This window comes from Lycium barbarum, chromosome 9 (genome assembly GCF_019175385.1).
Source record: "Lycium barbarum isolate Lr01 chromosome 9, ASM1917538v2, whole genome shotgun sequence".
Lineage (NCBI taxonomy): Eukaryota > Viridiplantae > Streptophyta > Magnoliopsida > Solanales > Solanaceae > Lycium > Lycium barbarum.
In genome coordinates this window covers 13,556,404-13,576,202 of record NC_083345.1, presented here as the reverse complement: position 1 = coordinate 13,576,202, position 19,799 = coordinate 13,556,404, and the positions used below count along the sequence as shown (strand labels likewise).

Sequence of the window (19,799 nt, the reverse complement as noted above, 5' to 3'; positions counted from 1 at the left end):
CACACCTCATAATTTTCATCCTTTATATATTCTGCTTTGGAGAAATCTTTGGGACAATGCATTGCTAAATCTTCTGATATGAAACCAGTTCCATCAGTATGTATACGAGGTTCGCCATCTTCATCATGAATAGTACAACCATTTTCATCCTACAATTAATTACAATAAAAGGATAAACAAATTTACTCGACATAGTTACCCGAAAAACACAACAGGGAGTAGAAATATATGAAAACAGAAAATCGCTACCCGACAAAGTATATCTTCAATTCTTTCAATGGTGACAGAAGCAAGATTCACTTGAAGCTTAATTGTCTTTGAAAGAATTAATGAAAGCCTGCATGTATGCATGATTTACTACTCGGCTAAGAAAGTTTAATATTATTAAATATAATTATTGAGGAGACCAACCTGGCTGCATATTTTGCCATATTAGAAACCTTATGCACATGCATGAAATGACACCTTGCTTGACTGATTCTTTTGGTAGAAAACACATAAGATCCTCCATCATTGCAAGTTTCAGTAGACTCAAACCTAACAAAGTAGCACTTCAAAGAAGCTGCTTTTGTTTTCATCATAGCTGGGTTTTTCTTCCTCTCTTTATCATCTTTATACACTGCACAAGAACCATACCGTCAGCAAAGAGTTAGAATGGAGCCAAAGGTTAGGATTATCAGGTGTAACAGCAATTATTTCAATAATAACGGTAACAATAACAACAAGAATAATAATGAAAATGATTGTCATAGTGTGGCGTGATGGGGATTATTGAAAGTTGGGAGACGCATTAAGAGTTTCTTTAGAATCATTAATGATATTCTCTAAGCGTAGTTTTTTTTTTTTTTTTTCAAAAAAGAATCAAGAGAACCATTATAATATAATGTAGATTTTTTAATGATTATGCCACAACAATTTGGAATATCAAAAATTAGGCATCTTCCTTATTTCATAAACTCAAAGAAGTCCAGTTTTATGCCGCGAACAATCATTTTCAACAGCAGCTCTTTTTTCATCTTTTCAAGATTAAAAGCTCAAGTGAAAGTCAAGAGAATCATTTAGAGTATTGTGTAGAATATTCATTCCAACAATCAGAAAAATTTCCTTGTTTCATGTTGCTCCAAATTCCTACATAAGCAGTCTTTCTTTGCGTTGCTAACAACAAATTTCAAGTTTACAGCAAGTTGTTTTTTTATCTTCTTTTGTCATTTTCAAAAGAACCAAAATGAAATTTCAAGAAAACATACCAATAACACGTTGATGTATAATTTACAAAAAGAAAGGGAATTTCATAAATCAAGGAAAAGAATGCAATGTCACCAAAAAACCGGTAGCGTCTCAAGCCAACAAGAATGCCTTCCTCAACAATTATATTGGCACAACATGTATCTTCAACAAATTTGACAATCAGTACATTGTCATCTCCCAGGGCTCTCTGTAAGTGAGTCCTTGTTGTGCTCAAGTATGGACCCTGGATAATTTAAAGCCCAATAATTTGATTAATGTCAAGCCAAGAACTAGGGTATATAAGCTGTTGATTTGATATTGATGATTAAGATTGATAGCTTAATTTTAGGAATATATTGTATTGATGTAAATGAGTAGGAATTGATTGTGTAATATTGTCTTTCCTTATTTAGTCTTAGAACTCATGTATAAGTACCCATTCTTATGGATTGTGTCATTTTAGAAATACAAGAAACCCTTTCTTCTTGCTAAAAATCTTCATGGTATCAGAGCCATTGCTGCCTTTTTGAGGTGAGTTTTCTCCCTCGCAGCACTAGGGTTCCGTGTTTTATCAAAGGGGTCGAGTTTTTCTCTCTCTTTGTGGCTGTCCGCACAAAAAACTCCTCCCGTTCAGTTCGTCTGGATTATTTTTCTTTGTTGGGGTCGCTGGAACATTCTGAGCCTATCCCTATCAGTTTTGATTTTTTCCGATCACCAGAATTAGGATTCCGGCGTGGCAGCCAACTTTCCGGCGATTTTTTTCTGGATTTTTTTTTTCAGTTCTCGGGTCGTAGGCCTATTTTAACCCTTCCCATCCAGATAATATGGGTGACACTACTTCTGGAGAGACTTTGTCTCAAGATGAAGTTCAACATCTTCGACGTCTTCTGAACAAACTTGACTCTTCTAGTGTTGCTAGCCCCAATTATGTGCAGTCAGGTATTGCTTTTAATGCTCAGCTTAATTGTTGGATTATTGATTCTGGTGCGAATAGACACATGACAGGCTCTTCTAAAGGCCTTCAAAATTACTCTCCTAGTCCCAAAGGGGATTATGTCAGAATAGCCAATGGCTCCCTAACCCGTCTCTGGAACAGGTTCAATCTTTTGTACTCCTGATATTACCTTATCATTCATTCTTCATGTGCCTGATTTTCCTATTAACCTATTTTCTGTTAGCACTATCACCAAAGAACTAAATTGTAGTGTCAGATTCTTTCCTGATTATTGTGTTTTTAAAGACCTTCATACAGGGAAGAAGATTGGCAGTGGTAGATTGCATGACGGCTTATATTTGATCGATGGAACTCGAGACTCTGGTCAGGCCTTTTTTGTAGGAAATAAGGATGTCAACCGAGAAATAATACAGTGGCATAGACGGTTGGGACACCCATCTTTTTTTGCTTGAAAAAAGTTATACCCTGGTTTATTTTCTAGAACTGAGTTTGAATCTTTGTCTTGTGATGCATGTGAATATGCCAAGCACACTAAAAGCTCTTATCCTCTGAGTGACAATAAAAGCACAATTCCCTTTTCGACTATTCATTCTGATGTCTGGGGTCCTACTCAAACACTTTCTTTGTCTGGTAGTCGATGGTTTGTTACTTTTATCGATTGGTGCACTAGAATGACATGGGTATATCTGTTAAAAGCCAAAAGTGAAGTTTTCTCCTATTTTAAGTCATTTCATAAGATGATTTGTACTCAATTTGAGGCTAAGGTAAAGATATTTCGAACTGACAATGGCACAGAATACATGGATAAAACTTTTGGAGCTTACTTGGAGTCTTTTGGGATAATCCATCAAACTAGTTGTCCTTATACTAGTGCACAAAATGGGGTTGCTGAAAGAAAAAATAGGCATTTGTTAGAAGTAGCAAGATCCCTTTTGTTTACCATGAATCTGCTGAAGCCTTACTGGGGGATGCCATTCTAGTAGCTGCCTACCTCATCAATAGAATGCCACTTAAAACTCTTAATTTTCGGAGTCCTTTAGAAGCTTTAAAGGGTAAAAATGGCTATACTGTTCCTCCAAAGATATTTGGGTGTGTTTGCTTTGTTCACGCTAGGAACTCTGGGAAACTTGAACCTAGAGCTCTTAAATGTGTCTTTATTGGGTATTCTCCAACACAGAAAGGGTACAAATGTTATCACCCTCCTTCTAGGAGATTCTTTGTCAGTATGGATGTTACCTTTCGGGAATCTGAGCCCTATTTCAGTATTACACCATCACCTCTTCAGGGGGAGAATTATAAGGAAGAAGAGATGGTTTTTCTTAGTTCTATTGTTGAAACTACTGCCACAAGGGAAAGTGAAATTAGAGAAAGAATTCAGGGGGAGACTATTGAAACTACTGCCATAAGAGAAAGTGAAATTGGAGAAAGAATTCAGGGGGAGACTGTTGGGCGTTTGGATAGGCCTGATTTGATAACTTACTCAAGGAGAAATAGAGCAGAAGAAGCCATCGTGCAACCTGCCGAAGCCGAACCTTCTTCTTCTGGTGAGTTATCTATACTTCCTAATGAGTTAGATTTGCCTATTGCTCACAGAAAAGGAGTCAGATCTTGCACTAAACACCCTTTATCTAACTTTGTTTCTTATAATTCTTTATCGCCCTACTATAGAGCCTTTGCCTTGTCTATTTCTTCTGTGTCTATTCCCCAGAATTGGAGGGAAGCTTTTGCAGATTCTAAGTGGAAGCAAGCTATGATGGAAGAAATGAAGGCCTTATCAAAGAATGAGACTTGGGAACTTGTCGCATCACCACCAGACAAGAAGTTGGTTGGTTGCAAATGGGTCTTCACTGTAAAACATAAAGCTGATGGTTCCATTGAAAGGTTCTAAGCAAGATTGGTGGCTAAAGGATTCACTCAGACTTATGGAGTGGATTATCAAGAGACATTTGCTCCTGTTGCAAAAAATGAATACTATTAGAATTCTTCTATCTTGTGCAGCTAATCTTGACTGGGACTTGCAACAGTTTGATGTGAAGAATGCATTTCTTCATGGAGACTTAGAAGAAGAGGTGTACATGGAGATTCCTCCTGGTTTTGGTACTAAACAAAGTCAAGGAAAGGTATGCAGACTGAAGAAAGCCTTGTACGGATTGAAGCAATCTCCTAGAGCTTGGTTTGATAGATTCTATAAAGCAATGATCTCCTTTGGTTACCAACAAAGCAATGCGGATCACACCCTCTTTATAAGACATTTAAAGGGTAAACTCACTCTTCTCATAGTTTATGTTGATGACATAGTAATGACAGGAGATGACAAAGACGAGATGACCCGATTGAAGAAGTTGTTGGCACAGGAATTTGAGATCAAGGATCTAGGAAAATTGCAGTACTTCTTGGGAATTGAAGTTGCTAGATCAAAAAGAGGAATCTTTATTTCTCAAAGAAAGTATATTCTGGATCTCTTGAAAGAAACAGGTATGACAGGTTGCAAACCAGCAGAATCACCCATTGAAAGCAATCACAAACTACAAAGCGGAGTTGGAAAGTCAGTTGATAAAGAGAGATATCAGAGGCTGGTTGGAAGAATCATTTATCTCTCTCACATTAGACCAGACATAGCCTATTCAGTCAGCCTAGTGAGTTAGTTTATGCATGATCCTCGGATCCTCATATGCAAGTTGTCTTTCACATTTTGCGGTATCTGAAGTCTGCTCCAGGAAAAGGTCTACTTTACTCCAGACATGGTCACTTCCGAATAGAAGCCTTTACCGATGCAGATTGGCTGGATCTTTAGATGACAGAAGTTTTACATCCGGTTACTGTACACTCGTAGGAGAAAACTTGGTCACTTGGAGAAGCCAGAAGCAAAGTGTAGTTGCTAGATCAAGTGCGCAGGCAGAATATAGAGCTATGGCCCAGGGTGTTTGCGAACTTTTGTGGTTACAAAAGTTACTAGAAGAATTGAGATTGTCTGAAAAAAGGAAACTTTCCTTGTATTGTGACAACAAGGCTGCAATCAGTATAGCTCGAAATCCAGTCCAGCATGACCGAACAAAGCACGTTGAAATTGATCGACACTTCATCAAAGAAAAAGTCACGGTGGTGTCTTGAGTTTATTCCACGTGTCATCAAAAAACCAACTAGCTGATGTGTTTACTAAAGGCCTCAACAAACAGACTTTTCATACACTGGTTTGCAAGTTGGGCATGTGCAACATCTTTGCACCAACTTGAGGGGAAGTGTTGATTTGGTATTAATGATTAAGATTGAGATGTTCATTTGATATTGATGATTAAGATTGATAGCTTAATTTTAGGAATATATTGTATTGATGTAAATGATTAGGAATTGATTGTGTAATATTGTCTTTCCTTATTTAGTCTTAGAACTCATGTACAAGTACCCATTCTTATGGATTGTATATTCATTTTAGAAATACAAGAAGCCCTTTCTTCTTGCTAAAAATCTTCATAAGCTTAACAATACAAGGATAGCACATGATTTAAATACTATCAAATTTTATGCTACGCAAAAATCCTAAAGCCAAAATTGATGGTCACTGAATAAGCTAAAATCTCTTAAAAATTGAAGACAAATAAGATAAAGTCCTTTTTTTCACAAGTAAAAATAAGAAAAATACTCTAACTAGAAAACGATATACAAAGAAACGAATTGGGATACTGCTAGAGATAACAATTTCTCCGTTTCATTTCTATGCTCAGTATGAAAAAGTTCTTCAAACGCTAGCAATACTCCCTCCAACACTTTGATGGAAAAGAGGATTTAGAAAAACCATTAACAAGAGGTAAGGATTGCAATGTAAATGATCTATGAAACGAGTGACCACGGATTGACAATACGAACCTTGAGGGTACAGTATCCATTCTGTTTAATGTGGCAATAGTATAGATGTGTCTTCCCGCAATTCCAGTCCAAGTACTGCAATGACGAAGAAAATCTGTAAAACAAGTGCTCAGCATCACGACATACCTAGGCTAAGGGGTACTCCACAAAATAGATGAAAGAATAAGCCGACACAATTGCATATCTTTCAGCACTACCTTAACCACAGGTACAACTTATGTGTGTTGTCTATGTCCAATTAGCGAGTGGGAAACCAAAAAAAGAGGAAGACAGGAACCCATGTTTGACTAATTAAGTATTACTTGTGGGACATTTTTAGCTTATAAAGCAATTCAGATTTACAATTTAGATGTGCATCTTTGGCTCTAACTAAATTGGCTTTGAATCTAGGTCATTAAACAACAATCTCCTCCTCCCACTTTTTGACCTACCTTTTAATCTTTTGGGTTGTCCCAAAAATGAAGACCTACCTAGAGTATCAAGAAGGTACTGCAAAAATTACATCAAGCGATTACAAATATGCATACACAATTACAATCCCAAAGAATTAAAAAACAAAGATATGTTTTATATCATTTTGTTCCTGCACCAAAACTATAAATTCTGAAAGCATCTGTTTTTCACAAATGATATTTGTAGTTTATGGTCTTCAAAGCATCCCTTATTGCTTTCAAGCCAAATAGTCCACATGATGCAAGAGGGATGGTTCTCCAAATCTGCTTGCTTTAAGCTTCTTTGTGCCTAGTTTCTGATTTCGCAACACTCTTTCGACAGTTTCAGGCATCACCCATTGCACACCACATTTGTTAAGAAAAAGATACCATAGTTGTCTTATTTGTCAGCAATGTAACAGGTACTTCTAACTATCCACAGCTATAATCAAATACGACTGAGGGAACCAAATCATTGCTTTGAAAGGGCCTATTCAAGCACTTATGAAGATTTTCTATTCTGCTTTTGAAAAAGCTCTTATCGATCTTAAACTGGCTCAACTCTATTTTTTCATCTTCCAGGATTTTAGTGTTGTCTTTAGGCCATGCTATAATTTGAGCTACCTGCGCATAACTCCTCAAATTAACAAATGTGACACTGATGATATAGACAACACTAAGACTCTTTGTCCCAAAATACTTCTCCTGTTATTTTTTTCAATTTGTTCTAAAATATTATCCGCTCTCATTAAACTTTAAGTTCTATTACACATTAAATACCACCAAAAGTTTAACGCTATACTTTCACTCTTCTTTATATAATTATATTACTTATACTCTAAGAGTCTAAGTTACATGGACCGGTTTACAAGTGTGTATCTAGTAAGGTGTTTGCAAGTATACGAGCAGGGTCGGATCTATTAAGCCCCGAGGGGATGCCATGCCACCCGCTAGCTTCAGTGAAAACGCTACGTATATATGTATACATTAGTATAAAATAATATGGAATAATTTGATTGCCACCCGGAGTAACAGATGATGACTCGGTGCCGGTGGCAAAGGGCAAAGGCTGCCTCCCTCGGTGGTGAGGGTTCGAGCTTCACCAGCAACATTTTTAACAAAATTTTTTGCTTGCTGCACTAAATAAACGCACAGCAGCACACATACACGGTAAATTCCCACAAATTTAGGAACCCATTATTAGTTAGTATCAGCTATACATTTTAAAAAATGAATTTATCTTAATGAATGGGATTACTCCACAAATTTAGGAACCCATTTATATCAGTTGCCTCTTTCTTTTTTTTTTTTTTTTTTTTCCTTCTTTTCGTTAATTCCTCTTGACTTGCTTTTATTTTTTCCTCTCTTATTAATTATTTGCTTAATATAAAAAGTTAAATTATCATAAGTTTTATAGTTCAAATATCTTCTCTCTCAGGTCAGAACAAAAACGTCAGGCGCCAAGTTGTTATAGTTATTATATTTTTCCGTTCGATCGATTTATCTAATCAAAATTGAAAAAACGAATAACCCGACCTAAAGCTCAACGTCATCAAACCGACCAAATATTTACTCTATTTGGATTTTTTTTAAAATATGGCACCCGGAACATACAAATCCTGGATCTGCCTCTGTATACGAGTACTCTAGTTTTTTGCCAAAGGATCTTCACAATCCCCACACCCATTCGCACGTATATGTCAAGGAAAGTGGTGAAGGATCCAAGTAACATAGCTTATTCTACACTTCTACAATTAAAGAAAACCAAGAACATGGCGCCACATGTTCCTCAACAAATATTAGTAACAATTTATATCAATTGCATATTAAGGTATGAAATTCAAATTTTTATCCTTTTTTTAAAAAAAAAAAAAAAGTTTTGTATGTATTCTTTGTTGTAATCTTCAAAACACAAAGGCCGGAGTATGGCTCCCCATTTTCTTCAGCAAGTACTAGACAATTTTTATCTTTAAACTTTCTTTACATAATCATGCCAGATTATAAGAAGGCAACCAAATTAGGATAAAATAAGATGCAATAGAGTAATTATCAAATATATAAAACCACATAAAAATCCATACAAAAAAGAAAAGATTGAAGGTGAGAAACAGCATATGCTTGTATTAATTAAAAAAATGAATCACCTTCGACGAGAGGTTATGTACCTTTGATCTATCTGACTCAGCATAACATGCTTTTCCAAAAGTATTCCAAATTTCTGATTCAAAATCAGTCATGGGAAGATTTTTCTTTCTTACAATATCATCAGCAATTTTAGGGGATATAACATCTTCCAACATTTTGCTGCCAACAGCAGAGATTCAAGTCACATACAGTTACCAAGTGTAAGATTAGGCTATTGGGACTAACCTTCCAATGTAGCTCAATATTAAAAACAATTTTCGGAATTCAAGTTCACTGAGGACCATCAACTGTTGGCTGATATTAGGTGAGGTTCTTCTACAATTAGATTTAGGCTCTTCGTGGAACGATAACCGGCGATTAACTTTCTGAGGGCTTGCACAGGATGAGGAGCCAGTCTCAAGCTTTGAGTTAGAAGAACTTTCACCTGGTACACTTTTACCCTCTGAGCATAGAAAGTAGAAACATATAAGTTAGTTTATGACAAAGTACGTGTTCTGTATGGAGGAAATCATTTTTCATTTTTTCTCAACAAAATTTTCTTTAGGAAAACCAGTCCCACAAATGTGATTCCGCATTAATTGTCTCCTCCTCACCCTAGAACTCGACCCACACCCACCCCCCACCACCATCCCACCGTTTAACCCCACCCCCCAAGCAAACCCCACCTTACCACCACCCTTGAATACACCTAGTCTTCACCCACCCCTCAACCACTCCACCACTAGCCCATCCCCTCCACCACCCAAAGCACCCACCCCCAACCACCCCACCACTCGCCTATCTCCCACCACCCACCCCCACCCTCCATCACCCCCGACCCCCCCACCCCCCCAATAATTTTCTATTTTATATACTTATTTTACTTTTATACAAAATTATAAAAAATGGAAAAAAAAATTCTTGCCCCCTCCCCTCACCACTCCCCTGCTCCACTCCCAATTTTCTACTTCATATATATATTTTATAAAAATTCTTTACCCCCAGGTGGTGTAGTGGGGTGGGGTGGGGGTGGGGGTGCATTTTCCGAAAAAAAAAAAATCCGCTAACCACTCGTGACAAAACAAGTAGAAATTCACTTAATCTCAGAGAAGAACACAAGAAAACATTTTCCTCCATACCGAACACACCCAAAAGCAACTAAAATTTTAGCAGAAAAAGAGTACCTGGGGTTGGAAAGAGAGAAGAAGGGGAAGTGCGCTTAAGTGGACTGTTAAACGGGCTAGAGGAAAGACAATCCGGATAGCGATCCATCAAGTAAACAAGAAAACCAGAGAGAGTCTTCTTTATGGGACGAGATGATATGATTTTAAGCATTGCTAATGACCCTTGTTCACCTATACAACTCAACCTTCTCCTTATGCTAATGTCTGGTGGTTTTTGACACTGCTCACTGCATATTTTCATGATCATAGACTCTACAGAGCACGGCAAGGGTGCCTCAAGAATACATGCAGGAACATCAAGTTCTTCCTCAAATGGATCACCCATGATGGAAATCCTTCTCTATACAAGTACAAGTTCTGGGGTAGGCGTCTATTTTAGCTAAGAAACTTGAGCAATACAATTTTCCCGTTAAGGGCTTCGGCTACTCCTTGACTGTAAAGGAAAGGGGCTGCTTCTATGCGAAAAAGAAGACTCCTAACCTTTGGGTGATCACTGCTTACTCTTTTTTACACTTTGTCACTTGTTCAAGCAAAAGATTATGTGGATTGGCTTATTGGTCGCCTATAAATTGCTTATAAGCTGTTTTGTGTTTGACTGGTTAGTTTAAAGTCATTTTATGCTTAAAATAAACTCAAAAAAATAATTGAACCCATTTAATTTAATTTATCTAAAACAGTTTTTTTTTTTTAGCTTATTGGCATAACCATCCAAACAGGCTCTATGTTTCCTGCTTTTTGGGTTCAGTTGGAAAGCAGACTACTTTCTTCTTGTTTTTTTTCGACTATCTTGCTTGTAATTTCATTGTTCTTGAAGCACAAGTACTTTACTCATTGCGGCTTAATACGATCGTCGCCTAAAGCGGCCTTATTTTTTCTGCATAATAACAATAACGAAATCCCACTGTTTTTTTTTTTGCATAATATCTTTTAAAAAAATTAACTTATAAATCAATTATAGGTAAAATTAGGCTTCATTCTCCCTTAATTAAAAATTTTAGGTTCGAACCTTAGAATAAAAAATTAGGCAATTCGCAAGAATGCTCTTATTTTAGGGTGGTCTTTAATTTTTACCCATTAAATTGATGATTTTTAATTTTTGTCCTTCACTAAAATCTCTTGGTCTCTGTCAAAAATTAAAAAAAATTCAAGGTAGAGTTTGGATTCGCAAGCAAAACTCTGCCTTCAGGCAAAATTTTGCTACTTTCAGATAGAGTTTTACCTTCAGCCTTTCAAAACACCTAAAGGCAAAACTCTGCCTTAAGGCTTAACTTTGCCCCGAATAGGCCTAACTTTACTACAAAATTCTGTCTTGCAAAATGGTCTTTTTTTTTACTGCATCGGGATTTGATCCCAAAACCTTATGGTATTAGGTGAAAGGGGCAAAAATTAAAGACCACCAATTTGAGGGGCAAAAATTAAAGACCAGTGCATTTGAAGGGCACTCCGCATAAAAAATTGAAAAAATTTGCTAGGAAATGCTTCCCCTCTTTAATCGATCTTGCATATCTCGAAATCGAATTTATCAAGAAATTTAATATAGGTATCAAACACCAAATAAAAAGAAATGGCGCCCTAAAATTTTGGGAGTCCGGAACCAAAATGACTCAATAAAAAACCAAGTGAACCAAAATACCCCAACAAAAAAAAAAGTTACAAAACTACCTTTAGCGCAGTAAAATACTGCGCTAAAGCAGTTCACGGAGACGGAGTTGTTAACTGCTTTAGCGCAGTATTTTATTGCGTTAAAGATTTTTTTTTTTATTTTATATAGCGCAGTATTTTACTGCGCTATAGCGAGCACTAAAAAAAATTGGTAAACTTTTTTTTTTTTTTGCAACACTTAGTGTTTTTTCCATAATTTGACCAACGATTAGTCGTGTGTCAAGACTCTGAAACGTCAATATTTATATAGAACCTGATATTTTTTTCTGCGTACAATAATGTAGGCTCAATACATCAAGGATACGTAGACGTTCGGATTATCATTTTAGGGGTTGAAAAGGTGCCCGAAGTAAGTTTTGTTTGAAAAAACTTAGTGTTTGACTGTACCGTTATTTTAATCAATTTTATATGTCGAGAAAATTAATCAGCTTTATTTTCAAAAATTGAAACCACAAAAGTGAAATTGACATTCACAGCTACATTACCCCGGGATTTTTACGTTGAAATCTATTGCGTATCATCATATTATAAGTAAATAAAACTGAAAATTTCACACCAATTTGGAGGAAAATTGAAATTGAATGGGATAAAAGGTGTTTTTTTAAAAAATTGGCTCGGCCAAACCGCCTTGTGGCTGTTTGTCCGCATAGATCTCGAAAAAATACGCAAGTTAAAAAAAATGCGTAAAACGGACGTCCGAGCGCAAAGTTATGACCATCTAAAGTTTGACCAATTTACAACTAGTTTTTCTCCCTATATTTTTTAGAATTAGATTTATATTCAAAATAAAGTTATGTCTTGATTAAAAATAACACGCTTAAATCAAAATCTTAAAAAATAAAACACTTAAACCTAAAGTTTCCAAACAAAACTTACTTCGGGCACCTTTTCAACCCCTAAAACGATGATCCGAACGCTTATGTATCCTTGATGTATTGAGCCTACATTATAATACGTAGAAAAAAATCAGGTTCTAAGTCTTGATACACGACTAATCGTTGGTCAAAGTATGGAAAAGAGAACTCTAAGTGTTGCAAAAAAAGATTTATTAAAATAAGATGTTGCGATCTTTTTATAGAAAAAAACACTAAGTGTTTCTTAAGTGTGTTATTTTTTAATGCGTAACTTTATTTCGAATATGTTGCAAAAAGAAATCGCGTAAATCGAACGTCCGAGCGCAAAAAATTGCGTACATTCGAAATAAAGTTACGCATTAAAAAATAACACACTTAAATCTAAACCCTAAAAATAAAAAATTTTAAGTTAATGACAACAAGTCTTCAAATAAAAATGGCCGTCTATGTATATAGAACATTCAAACCTAAAGTTTTCAAACAAAACTTACTTCGGACACCTTTTCAACCCCTAAAATGACGATCTGAATGTTTACGTATCCTTGATGTATTGAGCCTATATTATTGTACACAGAAAAATATCAGGTTCTATATAAAATATTGACGTTTCGGAGTCTTAACATATATTATTGTACGCAGAAAAATATCAGGTTCTATATAAAATATTGACGTTTCGGAGTCTTGACACACGACTAATCATTGGTCAAGGTATGAAAAAAACACTAAGTGTTACAAAAAAAAAAAAAAAAAGTTGGCCAAAAAACACTAAGTTTTTTCAAACAAAACTTACTTTGGACACCTTTTTAACCCCTAAAATGACTATCCGAACGTCTACGTATCCTTGATGTATTGGGCCCACATTATTGTACGCAGAAAAAAATCAGGTTCTATATAAAATATTGATGTTTCGGAGTCTTGACACATGACTAATCATTGGTCAAAGTATGGAAAAAACACTAAGTGTTACAAAAAAAAAAAATTGGCCAAAAAACACTAAGTTTTTTCAAACAAAACTTACTTCGGGCACCTTTTCAACCCTTAAAATGACGATCCGAACATCTATGTATCCTTGATGTATTGAGCCTACATTATTGTACGCAGAAAAAAAATCAGGTTCTATATAAAATATTGACGTTTCGGAGTCTTGACACACGATTACTCGTTAGTCAAATTATGGAAAAAACACTAAGTATTGCAAAAAAAAAAAGTTTACCAAAATTTTTTTTGGCGCTCGCTATAGCGCAGTATTTTACTACGCTATACCAAAAAAAAAAAAAAACTTTAGCGCAGTAAAATACTATACTAAAGCAATTAACGGCTCCGTCTCCGTGAACTGCTTTAGCGCAGTATTTTACTGCGCTAAAGGTAGTTTTATAACTTTTTTTTATTGGGGTATTTTGGTTCACTTGATTTTTTATTGAGTCATTTTGATTCCGGACTCAAATTTTGGGGCCTAAAGCCCCGCTTTAATTGCTTGGCCCTCTTGCCAGCCCGACTTTAGTAGTTTCGGGAGTAAAACAAAAAAGACTACGGTAGCATCTACACTGTTGCAAGTTTAAGTGCCTGACAACACTGAAGTGATATTACTTGACAAAAAGTTACCCAGCTGGTCCCTAAACTCTGGGGCTAGGTTTAAAAGCCCGTTGGGATTGACTTATAAGTTAGGCAAATTAGCTCATAAGCTATTTTTTTTAATTTATTTGAGTATTTAATAAAATAAAAAATAGTTTAAATTAAGTTAAAAAGTGTTTAAAATAAGCCAAAATTAAAAAAATTTACTCAACCCCAACTTATTTTTTGGCTTAAAAGCTATTTTGATTTAACCATCAACTTTACCTTTTTATTCCTTATATTTTCTGTTAATTCCAATACTACTCTTATCTCTAAAAACCCTTTAAACACTTCTATCCAAATACGTAACTATTTATTTATAAAATAACTTTCAACACTTATTCTGAAAAGTCACTTTTTTTAGCTAATCCAAACAGATTCTAAGTTCATCCCTATGCGTAAGTGTAAACATTAATAGTCCCTTAAGTTTGTCCAAATAAGTAAACTTTTGATGGGAAACCCAACTTCAGTGGAGCAGAGCCATGGGCTGCTGAAGCATAAAGCAATTCAAAGCAAGTGCTTTGGGGGCCCCAAGTCTTTTAATAAAAATATTTATTATTTTTTAAAGTATTATCAAATTTAAAAAAAAATTTCCCCTCCCATTTTAGGAGGATTTATAGTGTTTTCACACTTCCCCTCCAGTGTGACTCGAACCCAGGACCTACCGGTCGTGGGTGGAGGTGCTTAACCACTGAGTCATCCCTCACTTGTCTATCAAATTTAAATTTAGAACATCGTGATACGACTATTTCTTGTGTCAATGTTAATTTTTTTAGGGGGGTGCAACGCATACATTAATTGTTTACTTCTTCTAATAAGCTGTGAAAGGTTTTAAAAAATAGTGTACCCAATATATAACTTTTAAATTATGGTCACAAACACGTTAGGAAAGTCATATATTTCAAGCTCCACATATTAGGAAATTAGTGATAATCCAAACTGAAGCTACTTATTTCACAACACACGCACACATATGAGTTTTGATAATTTTGAGTTTTTATTGGGTATGACTATTTGGCATGATATTTTCTTAATCTTGAATGTTCTGAAAAATTATAATGGTCACTCTAATATTGATTGTTTAGACTTATTTTTCAATGAAAAATTGTTAAGAGAAATAGTACAAGTAGAGATGATACTCTACTCGATATGTTAATCAAATAAAAAACTTGATTCTTTTCCAAATTGATATTGCTTATAGAATAATGTTAACGATTTTTGTGACAGTTCTCTCGATAAAAAGAAACTTGATAAAATTTTACCTAAGATCAACAATGTCTCAAGAGACATTAAATGAATTAATTATGTTATCAATGAAATCGAATTATCAATGACTTTGCATATAAAAAGCTAGAAAAGTAAGACTTTAGATTATCAACAAATTATGAAGATCATTTTTATTTACAAATAATAACCAGAGCCGCGCAATAACGTGATCCAATTGAAAAACATTTGCTTGCTTCGAAACCATTTTCAGTTATTTGTGACCGAAGTTGCAAAAATTTGAGTCTGAAGTTTGGCAACAAACTTCTAATATTTTTATCTGAAGTTGTAGGATTATTAGCAAGGGAAAGTTGGATGTCTATACTTCAGTAATTTTTGCATAAAGTTCATATTATGATTGAACTTCAGTCTCATCCAATGAGACTTTGGATTTTTCTACCTGTATACAAAATTGTGGTTTGATTGATGTAGGATTCACTGGAAGTAAATTCACCTGGTGGAGTGGGAGGACTGAAGAAGATTGCATATTCAAAAGGTTAGATAGAATACTGGTGAATCAACAAGTGTTAGATATCATGCCATCCACAGCAGTGACTCATATGATTAGACATGGTTCTGATCATGCACCACTACATCTTGAGTGTAACAGCAATGCACATCATATTGTCAAATCTTTTAAGTTTCTTAACTTCTGGACAAAGCATCATACATTTATGGAGGTGGTAAAGGAAAATTGGACTGTTGATTTCTGTGGAAATCCATTTTATGTATTTCATCACAAGTTGAAGAAACTTAAAAGAGCACTGGTTCAATGGAGCAGGAACACATATGGGAATATATTTCAGCAGATTGCCACTATTGAAGCTACTATAAAGGTGAAGGAGTTGCAATTTGAAAATAATGCTTCAAGGGAGAATAGAATGTTGTTACATCAAGCACAGGCTGAACTAACCAGATTTTTACACCTGGAGGAAGAGTATTGGAAGCAGAAAGCTGGTATGAAATGGTTCAATGATGGAGACAGAAATACAAAATTCTTCCATTCATATGTGAGGGGCAGGAGGAATAAATTAACTTTGAAAAGAATACAAGATCCTTCTGGTACATGGTTGGAAAATGAAGTAGATATTGGTTCTGAGGCAATCAGGTTCTTTCAGTCACAATTTAGTGAAGAAAATTCAGGAGGGGATTATGCATTGTTGAAAGATATTCCTAAGTTGATAACTGAAGAACAACAAAAGAATATGGAGGAGTTGCCATCTGAAAGTGAAGTAAAGGAGGTTGTGTTCTCACTCAATGGGGACAGTGCTAGTGGGCCTGATGGATTCACAGGATAGTTTTATCAGAAGTGTTGGGAGGTTATCAAGATGGATGTGATTCAAATGGTTAGAGCTTTCTTTTGTGGATCTAAGATACCACAATTCATCACACATACTAATCTGGTTTTGTTGCCAAAGAAGGAGGTGATTAATACTTTCAGTGATATGAGGCCTATCAGTCTCAGCTCCTTCTCCAATAAGATACTGTCAAAAATACTGCAGAATAAATTGGCAAAGGTTCTTCCTACTATTATTTCTCACAATCAGACGGGATTTGTGAAAGGGAGGAGCATTGCAGAAAACATATTATTGGCACAGGAGATCATCAGAGATATTAATTTGAGAGCTAAACATACTAATGTGGTGATCAAATTAGACATGGCAAAGGCATATGATAGACTCTCCTGGATTTTTTTGACTAAAGTATTAAGACAGTTTGGGTTTGGAGAGGTTCTTATTGATTTAGTATGGATATTGCTTTCAAACAACTGGTATTCAGTATTAATCAATGGTCAAAGTCATGGTTTTTTCAGATTAAGTAGGGGGGTAAAGCAAGGTGATCCACTTTCTCCTACATTGTTCATTATAGCAGCAGAGGTCTTAATAAGGAGTCTGAACAAGTTACATGAGAAGCCAAGTTTCATAGGCTATGGAATGCCAAAGTGGAGTCCTCAAATTAATCATTTATCTTATGTTGATGATACAATCTTATTCTGTTCTGGGGATGGATACTCTTTAAAGAAAATGGTGAGGAGATTGACGAATTATGAGAAGGCTTCAGGACAGCTGGTCAATACTGATAAAAGCTGTTACTATATTCATCACAAGGTTTCTGCCAGAGTTAATAGCAGGATTAAAAGACATACTAAGATGAGAAATAAATCTCTTCCTATCACATATTTAGGTTGTCCAGTGTTTTATGGAAGAAGGAAACTGATATATTATGAGGATTTGATCAAAAAAGTGATGAAAAGGATTCTGTCTTGGCAAAACAGACTGTTGTCTTTTGGAGGTAGATATGTGCTGGTTAATCATGTGTTGCAAACCATGCCAGTATATTTACTGTCAGCCATGAATCCTCTTTCTGGGGTGATAAGGCAACTGCACAAGATTTTTGCAAAATTCTTTTGGAGCAATACAGTGAGGGTGAAAAGCAAACATTGGGTGGCATGGGACAAATTATGTCTACCAAAGGATGAAGGAGGGATTGGTCTTAGATCACTAACTGATATATCTAATGCATTGTTTGCTAAGTTGTGGTGGAATTTCAGATGTGGAAGAAGCTTATGGGGTAGCTACATGTTAAACAAATACTGCAAGAAATGGCATCCTACTATGGCAGTAGATAGAGGAGGATCTCACACTTGGAAGAAGATGGTGAATATAAGAGATGCAGTTGAGCCACAGATGTTTTGGTATTTGAGAAATAGAACTTCAAGTTTCTGGTATGAGAATTAGACAAGGCTTGGGGCATTTTATTATATCATTCCTGATGCTGCTAGAGAAGAAGAAATAAAGGTTAGACAGTTTGTGAAGAATGGGGAATGGAACATGGAACTGTTAACAGTCACTCTAGATCAGGAATTGGCTCAACATATCAAGGAAAATATCAAAGTACCAGTTAAAAAAGAAGATGACGAACCATGTTGGATGTTGGAAACAAATGGCAGATTCTCAGTTAAATCTGCATGGGAGTTTCTCAGACACAGAGAGAGCAAACAAACAAGTTATAAGTTCATATGGGAGACAGGTTTGCCAATAAAGATAAGTTTTTTCATGTGGAGAGTGTGGAAAGGGAGAATCTCTACAGATGATATATTGAAAAGGATGATGATCAATATACCATCAAGATGCTGGTGTTGTGAGGAGCATAAGGAGGAAACTGTAGGTCATGTATTTCTAACATCTTCCATAGCTGTCAAGTTATGGAAGTTCTTTGCTTCTTGTGCAGGTATCCCCACAGATGGAGTTGGTCTACATCAAATGATCATGGCATGGTGGTCTGCTGAGACAAAGCCAAAATTGCAGCCTATGTATAGAGTAATTCCTGCAGTGATCATGTGGTCATTATGGAAGAGAAGAAACTCCATTAAACATGGAGGATCAGTTCCTTTCTACAGACTAAAACAACAAGTACAACACATACTACATCAACTAACAAGGAAGAGATTCCCATGGCTGCAAAATGTATCTGGTGATTGGGAAAATATGCATCAGCATCTTAGTAGATATAAACCAAAAGTTTATTATGCTAAGGTGGTCTGGAGAATGACACCTTTAGGGAGACTAAAATGCAATACAGATGGGGCAAGTAGAGGTAATCCTGGGCTCAGTTCATATGGATTCTGCATCAGAGATAGTGATGAGGATTTGGTTTATGCAGAAGCACAACAAATGGGAATAGTAACAAACATGGAAGCTGAAGCTGAGGCTATAAAGCAGGCACTGAAGTTCTGTAAAGATCACAACATTCAACAGGTGCAACTGGAAACTGACTCACTTGTCCTTCTAAACATCTTACAAGATACATGGATCATTCTATAGGAACTGAGAAATTACATTGAAGAGATCAAACAGGACATGAGAGCAATACAGGTACATATTAATCATATTTTCGGAGAAGGCAATATGTTGGCAGACTTTCTGGCAAATCAGGCTTTGGATCATGCAGAGATCAAAGTACATGACTTTATACTCATGCCACCAGAAGGAAGAATAATTCTCAATATGGACAAATCACAATTGCCTCAACTGAGGATTAGAACAAGGAGGATTCAGCAGCTTGATCATCAACAATGATACTACATGTATGGATCATAATATGGTGTGTGCACAGTTTTGGACTATCATCGAAGCTGACTCAACATGATCACAAAGTGCATACTAGCTTAGAGAAATGGAGGACAGTCTCTTATTTTTTTAATTTTAGCTAGTTCATATTATAGACATGTTGTAATAGACTATTTTTTACATTATACATTTATTAATAAAAGTTCTAACAGGCCTGGCCTGCTAGAACACAATTTATTTTTAAAAAAAAACCCTTATAAGGTTAAGAATGCTATCCAACAATTTCAAGTATGTACCTTAAGGTTTCAGGGTCATATGAAGCGGCGAAAGTAAGTTTGTTGAAAGATTGGAATTTGAGTCATGGTTTGGGAAGATTTTGTATCATTTGAGTTATACATTGCTTGGAATTACCATGAGGGGTGAGATATAGGGCCCCTTATATGGTTAACGAAGTTTTATACAAGTACCAAGAAGGTTCCATAAGGATTGGAGGTTAAACAAATCAAAAGGAACGCATTTCCGCGAAATCGGAAAAGATAGGGCAATGTCCGGTC

The 19,799-nt window shown here is 35.8% G+C and overlaps 1 protein-coding gene across 5 annotated transcripts in view; it reads right to left on the bottom strand.

Moving 5' to 3' along the window:
- The window catches only part of LOC132609898 (probable RNA-dependent RNA polymerase 3), a 28,479-nt gene extending 18,128 nt beyond the window's left edge, over positions 1-10,351 (bottom strand). For 2 of the 5 annotated variants that reach the window (XM_060324093.1, XM_060324094.1), the window contains exons 1-8: positions 9,786-10,334; positions 8,848-9,064; positions 8,622-8,781; positions 6,047-6,121; positions 1,321-1,471; positions 412-619; positions 250-337; positions 6-149 (exon numbers count right to left, since the gene is read on the bottom strand). In XM_060324093.1, coding sequence (XP_060180076.1) covers positions 6-149; positions 250-337; positions 412-619; positions 1,321-1,471; positions 6,047-6,121; positions 8,622-8,781; positions 8,848-9,064; positions 9,786-10,110 — 1,368 coding nt within the window. In that variant the 5' untranslated portion in view covers positions 10,111-10,334. Of the gene's footprint in view, positions 1-5; positions 150-249; positions 338-411; positions 620-1,320; positions 1,472-6,046; positions 6,122-8,621; positions 8,782-8,847; positions 9,065-9,785 lie in introns of all 5 variants that reach the window. The other 3 variants (XM_060324098.1, XM_060324097.1, XM_060324096.1) reach the window with 3 other exon arrangements.
- Positions 10,352-19,799: the final 9,448 nt, after the last annotated feature.